Source organism: Pan paniscus, chromosome 5, assembly GCF_029289425.2.
Source record: "Pan paniscus chromosome 5, NHGRI_mPanPan1-v2.0_pri, whole genome shotgun sequence".
NCBI classification, from domain to species: Eukaryota; Metazoa; Chordata; class Mammalia; order Primates; family Hominidae; genus Pan; species Pan paniscus.
The window spans coordinates 109737934-109752964 of NC_073254.2; the positions used below are offsets into that span (position 1 = coordinate 109737934).

At 41.0% G+C, this 15031-nt stretch overlaps 1 protein-coding gene across 1 annotated transcript in view; it reads right to left on the minus strand.

The window, feature by feature from the left end:
- The window catches only part of MDN1 (midasin AAA ATPase 1), a 189299-nt gene that overhangs the window by 14643 nt on the left and 159625 nt on the right, over positions 1-15031 (minus strand). The window contains exons 85-93 of the mRNA XM_003822877.6: positions 14241-14402; positions 11339-11476; positions 7802-7943; positions 6102-6277; positions 5397-5549; positions 4741-4888; positions 1921-2228; positions 1520-1681; positions 15-116 (exon numbers count right to left, since the gene is read on the minus strand). Coding sequence (XP_003822925.4) covers positions 15-116; positions 1520-1681; positions 1921-2228; positions 4741-4888; positions 5397-5549; positions 6102-6277; positions 7802-7943; positions 11339-11476; positions 14241-14402 — 1491 coding nt within the window. The remainder of the gene's footprint in view (positions 1-14; positions 117-1519; positions 1682-1920; positions 2229-4740; positions 4889-5396; positions 5550-6101; positions 6278-7801; positions 7944-11338; positions 11477-14240; positions 14403-15031) is intronic.

Here is a 15031-nt window from a genome sequence, read left to right on the forward strand (position 1 = left end):
GGAGTGATAGAAACCTGTGTGTTTTTCCTGGTGTGCTTCTGGGAGGCCAACTGGGCAATGAAATTCGATTCATGGCCTTCTGCCTGGTTTGCATCTGCAGCTCCACTTCCGTGTTCCTAGGAAATCCAAGCCACAAAAGAATGAGGTGAAAGAAGCTATTACAAGTCCCTGGTTACTGTGCTGCATTGAATACAACTTCTCTCACTGCTGTCCTTTATTCTCAGTCATATAATCACTCCTGCCTACCTGCCTGCCCTGGAACTCACCGTAACTAAGGCCTGGCCTACAGGCAGAAACAGGAGTGTCTAGGTACAGACCTTATGTTAACCTCTCAGGGGCCTTTGTAAGGCTGCTTAGTTCTTTGCAGGAATATTATGTCTCACTCCAAAGACAGGACAGACCTCAACTAGAAACCAGGCTTCATCATCAACCAGCTATGTACACTTGAGGTTGTCATTTAACTTTACTGAGGCTTATTTTTCTCAAATATACAATGAAGAAAATAGTACAATATCATCTATCTCATGGGGACATAGGACTTTCTGAAGTACTGAAAATGCTTAGCACCTAATGGGTGCTCAATGAATATTTGTGGTGGTGGTAGTCATACAGTATAAGCAATATAAATGGTTGTTATTGTCAGTAAGAACTAGGACTCAAAGAGACTAAAGTTGTCCAGAATCACCACTGTAACCAGCAGGTCCTGCGTTGACATCCCATGTTCTTTCCCTAGCACCCAGCAACCTGAATTGTGGCCATATCAGAACACATCACCACCAGATCAAAGAATGAAAAAGTTATCTGCTTTTTAAATTAGACGTTTAGAAACCTGATGATGAGCAAGGAAAAGCAAAACACCGTTAAAGGTATACATTGCCTGAAGTCTAAATTCCATGTTTCCTTCCTGGAGAGCTTTCTGAAAAACAACATGAACCTGATTCTCCCATCTAGAGCTACCAGTCTAACAACTTTTTCTTATTATGCACACCACTTAAATACAGCCGATATTCCGGGGTTTGTCCTGGGAGGCATATAAAAATAAGTATCAGTCATGTACCACACAACAACGTTTCAGTCAAGGAAAGACTGCATGTGCACTGGTGGTCCTGTAAGATAATAACATGTTTTTACTATATCTTTTCCATGTTTAGATTCACAAATACTTACATTGTGTTACAACTGCCTGCAGTATTCAGTACAGTAACATACTGTACAGGTTTGCAGCCTAAGGGCAATTGGCTCTACCATTGAGGTTTGTGTAAGTACACTCTATGGCGTTCGCACAATGACGAAATTGCTGAATGAGGCATTTTTCAGAATGTATCCCTGTCTTTAAAAAATAACTGTTCAGTCACACGTTGCTTAAAGAATGAGATGTGGTCTGTTAGATGTCAACAACAAAACAAACAACAAAATAACCAAACATAAACCAACTAATGCTACACAGAATGTGATGTCAGACAGGGAGAAGAGACCCTACTAAGAGGCAGCTGGCGGCTGCAGTGAAACCACTGATCACCTCTTTCCCCTGCTCCTTCTCAGGTGCGGCCCCAGCCAGCTCCATGGCCTGTGTGTTCTGCATGTTCTCCACACCAGTCTGCCCACAGGAGGCATGCTCCTTCCTCTCCAAAGCCTCTGGCACCTGCTCCTCTGTATCAGAGTCCTCCCGTTCTTCTTCCTCCTTCGGCAGAGAAATCAAACACAGCATTAAATGCTCTGGGGGAACAGCATAAGGTGGGAGACCTTGCAACAAGCAGGCTTCCCCACTCCTCACTGAAGGTCTTAAAACAGAAACCTAGAACTCCTCGGAAGTGCCACATGTTGATGGAGGAGTATCCTAAAAGGGATTCTAATGGGAATAAGGTGACTTCTCCTCTTCCTCATTATTTTTAACATAAAAAGCCAGACATCTCATGATACCTGGGGCTGGAAACCTTGGTCAGCAGGGCCATTCTCTCCACCTTCTTCATCGGCTTCCTTGTCTTTTTCCTCCACAGACTGCTGCTGCTCCTCAGAGTGTTCTTCAGGATGCTGAGCAGCATCTCCATCTTGGTCATCAGCTCCTGTGTCCATTTCCTCTTCCCCTTCTGCCTCGTCATCTTCACTGGGGCCTTCCTCAGGCTCCTGTGGACTCTGACTTTCGTTCTGGTCAGTCTCGGTCTCTCCTCTTTCCTCAGCTTCATGACCTGCTTCTTCTGGTTTTTCTTTTATCTCCAAAGGATTCTCTTCTGTATAGATACAACAAAAAGGAGGAGTGCAGAATTTTTGAAACGTACATGATTTCTTAAGCTGGGAGCTAGTTATGCAAGTTTTGTCTTATTACAATTCTCTAAACCAGCGAGTGGCAAATTGTGACCCACAGGCCAAATCTGGCCTCTACATGTTTCTATGAAGAAAGTTCTACTGGCTGGGCACTATGGCACATGCCTATCATCCCAACACTTTGGGAGGCTGAGACAGAAGGATCACTTGAGTTCAAGACCAGCCTGGGCATGCATCATAGTGAGACCCCATCTTTTACAAAAAATAAAAAATTAGCCATGCAAGGCGGCATACACCTATGGTCTCAGCTACTCAGCAGGCCGAGGCAGGAGGATCACTTGAGCCCAGGAGGTCAAGGCTACAGTGAACTATGATCATGCCCCAGTACTCCGGTCTGGGTGAGAGGGCAAGACCCTGTCTCCAAAAACAAGTAAAGTTTTTACTGGAACACAGCAACATATATTCTGTGTTTACCCCATCCGTTTTGTACTGCCTATGGCTGCTTTCACTCTACAACAGCAGAACTGAGTGTTTGCAATCGAGAGCTTATGGTCTGCAAAGCCAAAAATATTTAATATCTGACACTTTATAGAAAATGTTTTCCCACCCTTGTTTTAAACCATACTCATACATACAGTTGTTTTAATGGCACATTTCATGAAAAAATAATAGCTAATCCACCCAAAAAAACCCCCATAAACAAACAAACAAACAAAAAAACACAATAGGAAAATTTTAGGCCAATGGAAATGGCAGCTTAATGCTCAATTATCATTGTGAATAACTGGTGGATGTCATGATCATATACAGAAAATACAACTCACACTGAAATAGAAACACTCTTATTTTGAAAAAATTTTATCAAAAGAGATTTTCTATACTTTGGACACTTCAAAAATCAGTTATTAGCAAATTCTTAAAATAACTCTTATTATTTATTTTTTTATTTTTTTGAGATGGAGTCTCGCTCTTGTTGCCCAGGCTGGCATGCAGCGGTGCCATCTTGGCTCACTGCAACCTCTGCCTCCCGGGTTCAAGCGATTCTCCTGCTTCAGCCTCCCAAGTAGCCAGGATTACAGGCATATGCCACCACACCCAGCTAATTTTGTATTTTTAGTAGAGACGGGGTTTCTCCGTGTTGGTCAGGCTAGTCTTGAACTCCCGACCTCAGGTGATCCGCCCGCCTCAGCCTCCCAAAGTGCTGGGATTATAGACATGAACCACCGCACCTGGCTAATTTTTTAATTTTTTAGAGACAGAGTCTCGTTCTGTCACCCAAGCTGGAGTGCAGTGGCGAGATCATGGCCTACTGCAGCCTCAACCTCCTGAGCTCAAGCAAGTCTCTCGCCTCAGCTCCTGAGGAGCTGGGACTACAGGTGTGTGCCATAATGCCCAACTAATTTTTTTTTCTTTGGTAGAGACAGGGTCTCACTATGTTGTTCAGGCTGGTCTCAAACTCTGAGCTCAAGTGATTCTCCCACCTTGGCTTCCCAAAGTGTTGGGATTACAGACATAAGCCTCTGCGACCAGCCTATTGGTTTTTTTTTTCCATTATCTATTATTTAATTAGCAAACAATTTTAAATAATTGTTCCTTAGTTACAAAACGAGTCTGGCTATTTAAAAGCAGACAGCGTATTACATTCTCAGTGGATTTTAATTTTCTTAATTTTATGCTTTCTTGGTAATTGACTTTGTTTGCAACTAGATTCCAAAATTAATTTTTACATAAATGGCACCTCTTATTTATTCCTTTGTAACTTGCTATTTTTGTTCTAATACAGCATTATAAAAATATACATATACATTTTTAAAAATAGATTTTATAACTATGTAACTGACTCATTTATCAGCGAGGCCAGCTCACATCTTTCTGTCTGATTAAGCAGCAGCAGGAATGGGGCCCTCTGTTACAGGGGCACCTCCAACACAATGCTTTCAACTAATACCAGATAACACTCCCTAAAGGACTCACTAGGGTTGAAAAATGGACAACAAAGGCACGAAATACTGTCATATGCCATGTGATTTCTCTTGGGATTATTTAGTCTCATTCCTCACTACACGTGACAATCAATAACTGAAACCATCATTTCCCTAAAAAAGCTATAACTGGACTCCACGACAGCTTGGTATACCCAGACTGCACAGCGTTTACACCATCCCATGAGATGGGATACACAGTAATGGCTGTGAAGAGACAGTGCTGTGTGTGAAGCACCACCAGGGCATAGCAGTGCCAAAAGCGAGAATAGGACATGACAGTAGTTTGAGAAATACCTGCTGGTTGATGAGCTGTAGGGATAATCACATGAGAAATACTACAAAGGAAAGGCAAACCATTTTCTCAGACTGGGATTGAGCCTACCAAACGTGATTTATCACCTGGCCATGACACTGAGCTAGCTTTCAAAAGAGAAATCAATTACTGTTCACTCATGTGAGTTCTAACCGGTCTCTTTGTTTCTGAAAGACGCACCTTCTCCTTCTTCATTGTCGGTGTCCTCACCACCATTCTTGTCTTCACTGTCGAGGTTCAAGTCATCTGGAAGGTCCAAAGCCTCGGGTTCTGGCACCTTTTCCTGATTGCCATGGTAAGGGTCCACCTCATTTTCATCATATTCCCTCTTTGGGACAATGGAGACAACAGGGATAAAATAAAAATACAAATATTTTTTTAAAAAGTAGAATTCCCATAAAATCAGCTCTAAGTATTTACACTGTGAGAGAATACAATATCTATTCCCTAAAATTATCTGCACACATTAGTATTTTATTTTTAGACCTTTCATGTTGGAATCTCAGATTTCACTTTCTGTGCAGGTTATCCAAGGACAAGTGGTGCTATGTTACTTAATCTCGAAGAAACTTACAAGAAGAAATAAAGAAGGGATCACAGGTTTTAGCTTCTGATCTATAGCATTAGCCCAGACAACATGTGGACTACCCTGTCAGGAACCAACAGTTATATATTTTATGTCCTGTTAAGAGCCTCTGTTGCATATTCTTTTATGAGGTAATGGGAGAGCAGTCAATGAACAGGGGAAAAAGTATCTTGAGACACCTTGAGAACTATACAGTTCAAGAGCTCTGGCCTTGAGTCAAGAGAGCGCATCAGTTTCAAATCTTCATTACCTCATCTATTTGTTCATTAATTTTGTCTTCACCTTGTCCACCATCATCAGCTTCTGCTTCTTCCTTTTCTTCCTTCTTATCTTGCTGGCTTTTATCTTTGTTTGAATTGCCACTATCCAAGTTGTCATCTTTAGCAACAAGTTCAGAATCTTCCTAAATGTCAGAGGAAGAAAAAACAATCATCACACTCAATCCAAGAAACTGCTTCTGCATGGGTTGACTTTTAGACATGCATAATTTCTGCCTATTGGACCTATCCCATGGATGGCTGATAAAGTGCCATCCATGACCTAGAGAAAACAGTGCAGGTCTCCATGACAGCAGCAATATTATTAAGTGTGTGAATGGTGGGGTGAGTTTGATAATTCATTGCATCACCCTGGGCTGTTGCAGTGTTACACTCAGCCCTGGAGTTCTCCCAAGCTGGGAGCTGGAAAAATTCAGTGGCCTATAGGAGAATCAGCTTAGAACATCTGCACAGGGTCTTGTTCATCCTCCTTCATAACACATGGGATGACTCAGGTCAAGCTACTCTTAGCTCTGAATGTAATCAATAAGATAGGATAGAAAAAAGAAAAAGAGGAATAGAAAAAAGAGAACAAAACAAATACAGAAAAAGAAGAGAAGTAAATGACAGAGAATGGTAGGTTGTGGGCAGATTACCTCCTCTCAGCTTGTTTGGGAGGGGGGAAATCTTTGAATTACCTCATCCATTCCTGGTCCTGTTTCTTCAGTTTTATTGTCTTCTTCCTCCTCATCTTCCTCCTCATCGTCATCACCCCAAAGCCTCTCATCTAGTTTGTCAGCTTCCTCACCATTGAGATCGCCCATGTGTTTATCCAGGTCTCCGCCCTCACTATCTGATTTCTCATCATCCTCTTCTGAAAGGGAAGGCACTGAGCTTAGGCAGATCTCCAAACTGACCCAGTCCTGTGTATTTAAGAGAGGTGTGGACCCGCTTCCCTAGCAAGGGCCCCACCTGAGATTTATTGCCTTTTTCTACAGAACACACCCTACAGGCAGATGCCTTTAGATCTACTGACATAGTCTTACTGTGTTTTGCAAAGTAGAGGTACAAGGAAGTCTATAATGTGTGAACATATGGTAAAAAGAGTAAGGAAATACCTATGAGGATGTCTGGTTTTGGTGCTGGGGGAATGGCCATTATGGGACTCAGCAACCTGAGTTTTATGTCTGAAATGATGGGGTTGGACTAGGTGGTTTCCATGGGTCCTCCCCATCTTCAATATACTGCTATGATTTTTTCCAACACCTAAAATCAGGTCTCAATCAGAACTGTCTTCATTTGTCTTTGCACAGGGTATACTTTGCAAAAGGTCATATCCTATGTGCCTTAGGCCAACTGCCACTAAGGTCAACTTTCATTTCTGCAAGATATTCATTTTAGAGTAAGATACAGTTATCTCCAATTGGACAGAAATTTGGGGCAAGGGCTGAATTATGGTACAAACATATGACAGATGATGATGTACTTTAAAAAATCAAATTCTCAAATAATTTTTAATGACAGGGAGAATGTTCATAAGATGTTAAATGAAAAAAGCAGGCCCAGCGCGGTGGCTCACGCCTGTAATCCCAGCACTTTGGGAGGCTGAGGTGGGCGGATCATGATGTCAGGAGATTGAGACCATCCTGGCTAACATGGTGAAACCCTGTCTCTACTAAAAATACAAAAAAAAAGAATCAGCTGGATGTGGTGGCAGGCGCCTGTAGTCCCAGCTACTCAGGATGCTGAGGCAGGAGAATGGCGTGAACCCGAGAGGTGGAGCTTGCAGTGAGCCGAGATTGCACCACTGTACTCTAGTCTGGGGGACAGAGCGAGACTCCGTCTTAAAAAAAAAAAAGAAAGAAAGAAAAAAGCAGACTACAGAACGGTATATGGTTTCTGTGTGTGTATATATGCAATAAATGGAAAGAAATATACCACTATTTATTAAGTGCTATGGCTGGTAGGCCTGAGGGGGGATCTATTTCTTTTCTACATGTTTGTTCCAAATCATCTACAACAAACACCTACTATTTTTCTAATTAGGAATAAAAGGTATTTTAAACACTACAGAACAATTTGCCTTTTGTTGAAAGCCCTTTTCCATTAGGGATCATCTCCTTTCAGGCTTCCCTGAAGGGCACTACTGAGCCACTGCATCTAGCACACGAGGCAGCTAAAACATCAATGTGAGAAGAATCTATGAGACACCAGGGACTTCTGCCTCAGTGGAGGTGGTGATAGCACATGCAGCTGCTGAGGTTTTCATTTGCACTTAAGCACAGTAACCAACTTGTTTCAAAAGATTATATTAGGTTCCTTATTAGGAACATGTAATTTCCTGGATAAAATATTTATGCTTTCAGAAACAAGAATGAAGTGACAGATAATCTGAAACCTTGTTCTTCAAGCTCCCCATCATGCATTTTCCCATCAAAATCTTCCGACATCTCAATGGCATTATCCTCGCCCTTAATATCAGATTTTGAATCAGGATCCTCTTTGTCTTTTTCTTGACCCTTCTGAAATGTATCTTCCACCTACATAAAGAAGTATTAAACATAAATAAATGAAACTTTACCAATGTTTGCTTCAGCTGTGAGATATAAATGCCAAGGTTAATGGTGTAAAAATATATCTGGGAGAGGAAAAAAAAAAAGAGAAACAACAGAGACAGCCACATGGAATTTGTAAAATTTCTGGAGTTAGTTTCCACTTGTTTTAATCAGAGTATAGAATTTTGTTCAGGTTTTCTTATTGGGAATTGTAAAAATAGTCCCAGAGACATTTGCAAGAATATATATTCTTTGTAGGATAAAAAATTCATCAATCTTTTATTATCCAATTCTTTAATATATTTTTGTCACTATTATCGCTGAAAGACAGTGGCCCAAGAGAATCTTGGTCATTCTTCCTTAGTTTCTATATTTCTTTTATAAAAAATTATTTTTTATGTTTTTAGACAGTGTCTCACTATGTTGCCCAGCCTGGAGTACAGTGGCACAATCATGGCTTACTGCAGCCTCAACCTCCTGGGATCAAGCAATCCTCTGCCTCAGCCTCCCCAGTAGCTGGCACCACAAGCACATACAACCACACCTGGCTAATTTTTTATTTTTTGCTAGAGACGTGGCCTTGCAATGTTGCCCAGGCTGGTCTCAACTCCTGGGCACAAGCAATTCTCCTGCCTCGGCCTCCCAAAGTGGCGGGATTACAGGTGTGAGCGACTGAGCCCAGCCTAATTTATATGTTTCTATATAATTGATGTGCTATTTGGGGCAAAAAGTTTTGTGATTGTTACCTCTTTCATTATGGTTGATTTTTGAAAGTCCTTTTTAAGGCCAGGCACGGTAGCTCATGCCTGTAATCCCAACACTTTGGGAGGCTGAGGCGGGTGGATCACGCGGTCAGGAGTTTGAGACCAGCCTGGCCAAGATGGTGAAACACCGTCTCTACTACATATACAAAAATTAGCCAGGCGTGGTGGTGGGGGCCTGTAATCCCAGCTACTCGGGATGCTGAGGCGGGATAACTGCTTGAATCCGGGAGGTGGAGGTTGTGGCAAGCTGAGCTCATACTACTGCGCTCTAGCCTGGGTGACAGAGCAAGACTCCGTTTCAAAAAAAAAAAAAAAAAAAGAAGTCCTTTTTAAAATACAAAAGTAATAGCCAGGCATGGTTGTTCACGCCTATAATCCCAGCACTTTGGGAGGCTGAGGCGGGCAGATCACTTGAGGTCAGGAGTTCAAGAACAGCTTGGCCAACATGGCAAAACCCTGTCTCTACTAAAAATACAAAAATTACCCTGGCATTGTGGCGTGCGCCTGTAATCCCAGCTACCTGGGAGACTGAGGCATGAAAATCTCTTGAACCCGGGAGCTGGAGGTTGCAGTTGAGCCAAGACTATGCCACTGCACTCCAGCCTTGGGGAGAGAGCAAGACTCTGTCTCCAAAATACAAAAAAACAAACAAAAAAACAAGTTTCCCCATAACACCTCCATCCTCGAAGCCTCTCAAAGAATGACTACCAACAACATTCTGGTGAACCTTTGACTTTTTTCTATGAATACACCAACATATACTTAAGTGATACAGGTGATAGTTACCAATACCTGCCTCCCAACATCTTTTTAAACAAAAAAGAGATCATGCTTTACAGACTGTTATGCAATCTGCTTTTTTCATTTTTATTTTTCTGAAACAAGGTCTTGCTCTCTTGTCCAGGCTGGAGTGCAATGGCACGATCTTGGCCCACTGCAACCTCTGCCTCCCAGGTTCAGGTGATTCTCCTGCGTCAGCTTCTGAGTAGCTGGGATTACAGATGCATGCCACCACACCCAGCTAATTTTTGTATTTTTAGTAGAGACGGAGTTTTACCATGTTGGCCAGGCTGGGTTTTGTTTTTTGTTTTGTTTTGTTTTGTTTTAATTTTATAGAGACAGTGTCTCCCTATGTTGCCCCGGCTGGTCTCAAACTTCTGGCCTCAAGCAATCCTCCTGCTTTGGTCTCCCAAAGTGCTAGGAATCCAGGCGTGAGCCATCACACCCAGCCTGTAAAACACATCTCTTCTTAAAAACATCTCAGCCAGGTGTGGTGGCTCACACCTGTAATCCCAACTACTCAAGAGGCTAATGCAGGAGGACTCCTTGAGTCCAAGTCATGGCTGCAGTGAGCTATGATTATAGAACTGTACTCTAGCCTGGGCAAGAGAGCAAGACCTCATCTCTTAAAAATAAGATCTTAGGTTATTTCCATGTTGATACATACAAAACCATCTCATTCTACTTCATTAATACTTTTACCATTGTTCTGCATGGATGGTGCCATAATTTAATTCTCTTCTGATGAATATTTGGATTGTTTCACAATTTTCACCATATAAATAATGCTGTAGTAAATATCCATGTGTAGACATATATACACACTCATATACCTATTTATCTTTGACACTAGCATTTCTATAAGAAAACATGGAATTTGGGTGTCAATGAATACACATAATTTAAAATTCAGCAGACACTACCAAATTGTTCTGCAAGCTTTTTATTCCATGTAATGTTTTTTGTGTGAACTTTTCTATTAGATTTGCTTTTTCTTTTGACTTTTTTTTTCTACTAGAAAAGTAGTATACACTGATTTAGATTTGAGAAATACAGGAAGGCCAAAATAACAAAGCAATTATCTAAGGACAATATAGGTCCAAAAAAAAAAAAAATTAGAGCTCCATAACATAAATACTAGCATTATTCTTTTGGCTTTTAATTGCTTTCCAGTTTTCTCTGCCAAGGAAGGGAGGGAATTTGAATTGGTTTTCTCCTTTATTTTTAATAACTATAAAATTACCTTAAATACAAGTTTCTGATCTGATTTAACTTAGAATATAAGTGATACACCCAACACACATAAATCACTCACAAATGAGACAGGCATTTAAAAAATCCATGCAATGTAACAATCTTAGTTCACAGCATCTGAATAGTTCAGAAGGTTGCTTGATTCCAACCAAAAAAGGATACAGATTTTTTAAAACACTCTATGCCTTAAAGATATACAACAGTAAAACCTATTAACAGCAAATTTTGGCATTATTGTTTAATGCAATTATCACTTAAGATAGCCAGGCCTTTTATGCTTAAAAATACTATCAAAAATACTCTAGAAAATCATCAGTAAATATCTGCCCATTTAAAAAAAAAAAAGTAAAAATCATTTCCTCCATAATTATAGCCAAAACCAATGATGGAGTTGCCAGGTTCCTTCCTGTGGATTTTAGGCTTTTTATTTACACCCACTGCCGAAGCACCAATGTATCTAGGGCTCTGTAGATCACAGATTAAAAATTATTAACCTAGTAAAAACCGTTTTTATGTGTAACTTACATGTTGAAAAGAAAGAGAGTGATCTTCTGTCAACTGTATACCTATGTGAAAACGTACCTGTTCTTCATTTTCGATCTGGTCACTCACATCCTTCATGCCCTCGCCTTCTCCAATTCCACCTCCCTCATAGTCATGGAACTCAGTTGCTCCCTCTCCAGCTGAATCTTCCATAAATTCTTTGGGCAAGCAAAATCCCTTAGAAAAAAGAAAAAGGAAGTGAACAATTAGGCACAAAAGCAATTTTAAAAGGAGATTTTCATTCTTGCCACAGGAAAACAATTTAAACACATACTGAATTCTTTTTCTAGCTCATTATCTTAAATCCGCTGGAAGTACAGGAGACTTCTGACATTCTTCTCCTCTTTGGTGCTAATAGTTATGCAGTTTCACAGCTTGACATCAGATTTAACATATGACTTGACTTTGTAGAAGCCTCTGGCATGTGGTCATTTGTCACTTTGCCAAGACAAAAACCTAAATGAAGTATACTAGAAGGACAGTATTTTGGAAAAAGTCCTTGAGTAAGGGCAGAACAGGCTCTGGAGAGAACACAGTCAGACATAGTAATAACTGTGAAATGTTGAAAAAAACTATTTTATACAGGAAAATAACCTGAGAAGAATACTAGCCTGCTGAGCAGAAGTAAAAAGAAAAAGTAGTAGTGACTCTCAATCAGAAAGTTTAATTTTGTAAGAGAAAATATATACTATGAAGATATATCTGAGGATGGGAATGCACAAAAAAATAAGCTGCTAATTAGCAAGGAATTAAGATCCCAAACCAGTAAACACTAATTATGACTTGGTTACACAGAAACAGCTTCCTGCGGATCAAGAGCTTTAATTACAGCCTAGATCTATTATCTTAGCACTGTCTAACCTACTCTCAAGTTCCCTTGGAACTACTCAGAAAAGATATGAATACAATTTGGACACTTAGAAAAATTTTTAACAAGCCAAACCCACTTTTAGGACATATATTCTCAGAATGTTGATAGGAAAATACAGTTTGGCTTACTTGCTTAATTTTCCCATTGAACTACATTATTTAAATGAGAGACATTCAGAAATAGACGAAGAATACAACCACATAGGAGGGAGTTTCAGATGCCCTTACCAGAGTATATCATTGCAGTTGCTATGTCTGGCATAGCCACAGGGCTCCCAACATTCTGCACATATCAGAACCATTCCTACCCGCAAACAGACAAAGGTTTGAAAGGCCAAAGTCATTCTACAGACTGTCAGACAAAAGCTATGGTGCAAATGGACAAATCCAGCTGAGCCAAATCTCAAGGCACCCGAACCACACATTTTCCTGCCACTGTCTTTAGTATACAGTGTTTTCTCCAAGAAGCAATGGAATGTTAAGGCTGGCTTGGTGCCCACCAGAGGCAGAGAAACCTGAGACTCATTCTTTTACTTATTATTACTTTTTATTATTATTATTATTACTGTTACTTATCATTACTACAGATAAACATATTTATCCTCTTGATACAAGGCATTAGGCTTGGCTTCCACTTTTTACCTCTTTCCAGTATTTCAGAGACTCGGAACTAAGAACTCTTAATTGTTTATAAGAAATCTAGACCCCATCTTCAGTTTGTAAATTCATATCTTCCTCAAGTACATCTCATCTGTATTAAGCTTGGAGAAAATCTTAGAATGCTAAGGAAGAACAAAAACAAAACTTATATACTCAAATGCAGGTGGTTCTCACAAAAATGCATATGAGTATAGGCAGATCTCATTTTACAAATGAGGAAATTGAGGCTTGGTGAGGTTAAGAGAGACCGAGAGCTGGATATCTCTATGACTAGACCTACCCACACCATGTTGCTGTTAGATTTCACTGTCTACTGCCCCTGAGTTTCAAGGGGAGGGTCTACAATCTCTACAACCTCAGTGCTTTTCACAATACCGGGTACATGGCTGAATGAACAAATGACTTCCCTGCTAAAGAAAAAAACTGGCTGGGCGCAGTGGCTCACACATGTAATCCCAGCACTTTGGGAGGCCGAGGTGGACAGATCACGAGGTCAGGAGATTGAGACCGTCCTGGCCAATGTGGTGAAACCCTGTCTCTACTAAAAATACAAAAATTAGCCAGGCGTGGTGGCACGTGCCTGTAATCACGTGGAGATTACAATTACAATTACAATTTTGGAGACTCTGTCTCCAAAAAAACATATATATATATATATATATATGTATTTTTTTTTTTTTGAGATGCAGTTTTGCTCTTGTTGCCCAGGCTGGAGTGCAATGGCATGATTTTGGCTCACTGCAACCTCCGCCTCCCCGGGTTCAAGCAATTCTCCTGTCTCAGCCTCTTGAGTAGCTGGGATTACAGGCACATGCCACCACACCCAGCTAATTTTTGTATTTTTAGTAGAGATGGGGTTTCATCATAATATTGGTCAGGCTGGTCTCGAACTCCTGACCTCAGGTGATCCACCCGCCTCAGCCTCCCAAAGTGCTGGGATTACAGGCGTGAGCCACCACAACAGGCGAAAAACACTCTAATAATAACAGGCCCATTATCATTTAATCATAATTACACCAACATGGTTAAAAGAAAACTTAATAACCTTAAGGGTTTATCCTACAACTCTAGTTCAAGAGTTATCTGAAGAAGATTTAAATTGGGGATGGGAAGGGAAGGGTGTTAACAGACAGCAGCAGCTTTTAGACAGCGCTGGAGTTTAGGGAACTCGTCAGTTTAGGGGAAAGGGTGGGTTGGGGATAGGAGGTATCATCTGCAGGTTCTGAGACTTTAGTGGAAACAGCGTTAGCAAAAGGATGCCAGACAAAGCCCTAAATAATCTACAGGGAGAGCAAATCACATCCTGCTATTTGTGGTGGTCCAAAATAAAAGCCTATCACACCAAAGACTAATGACATGAAATTTACTTGGGTCCCTGCTGCTCACAGTGCACCATGTGAACAGTCCTTACCTTCTGGGCAAGCTCTGTAAAGACCTGGGCAAGCACAGAGAGCAGCTTTGCAGTACTACGGTGAGTTGCTAAAGACATGGTCAGGAAGAAGAGGACGAGGTCTGAGTAGCTGGAGAGGACCGGCACCAGGCGCACCAGCAAGGAACAGGATTGGCTGAAGAACTGAGACCAAAACAAAACAAAAGGCCTGCTCACACTGCTTGGCAGGTACCAGGTTTCCATTCTGGAACTAGATAGTGGTGGTAATTGCACAACATTGTGAATGTACTAAATAGTACTAATGGCAAGTTACATGTATGTGTTTGTAACCTCCACCCACCCCAATACACACAGCTGAGATTTCTTCATTTACATATATCGTCACAAAAGTACAATCTCAAACCGATGTCTCCTTTGGCTAACAATGTTGGTTTTTTAAAAATAGAATGTTGGCCAGGCACAGTGGCTCACGCCTTTAATCCCAGCACTTTGGGAGGCCAAAGTGGGTAGACTGCTTGAGCCCAGGAGTTCAAGTTCATGTTGCCTGGGCAACATGGCAAAACCCCATTTCTACAAAAAATACCAAACAAAAAAAACATATAGCCAGAACCCATCTCTACAAAACTTTAAAAATTAGCTGGGCATGGTGGTGCATGCCTATACTGCCAGCTATCTGGGAGGCTGAGGTGTGAGGATCACCTGAGCCCAGGAGGTCAAGGCTACAGTGAGCCATGGTCATGCCACCACACTCTCCAGCCTCGACAACAGAATGAGACCGTGTCCCAAAATAAAATAAATAAGAAAAATAAAAT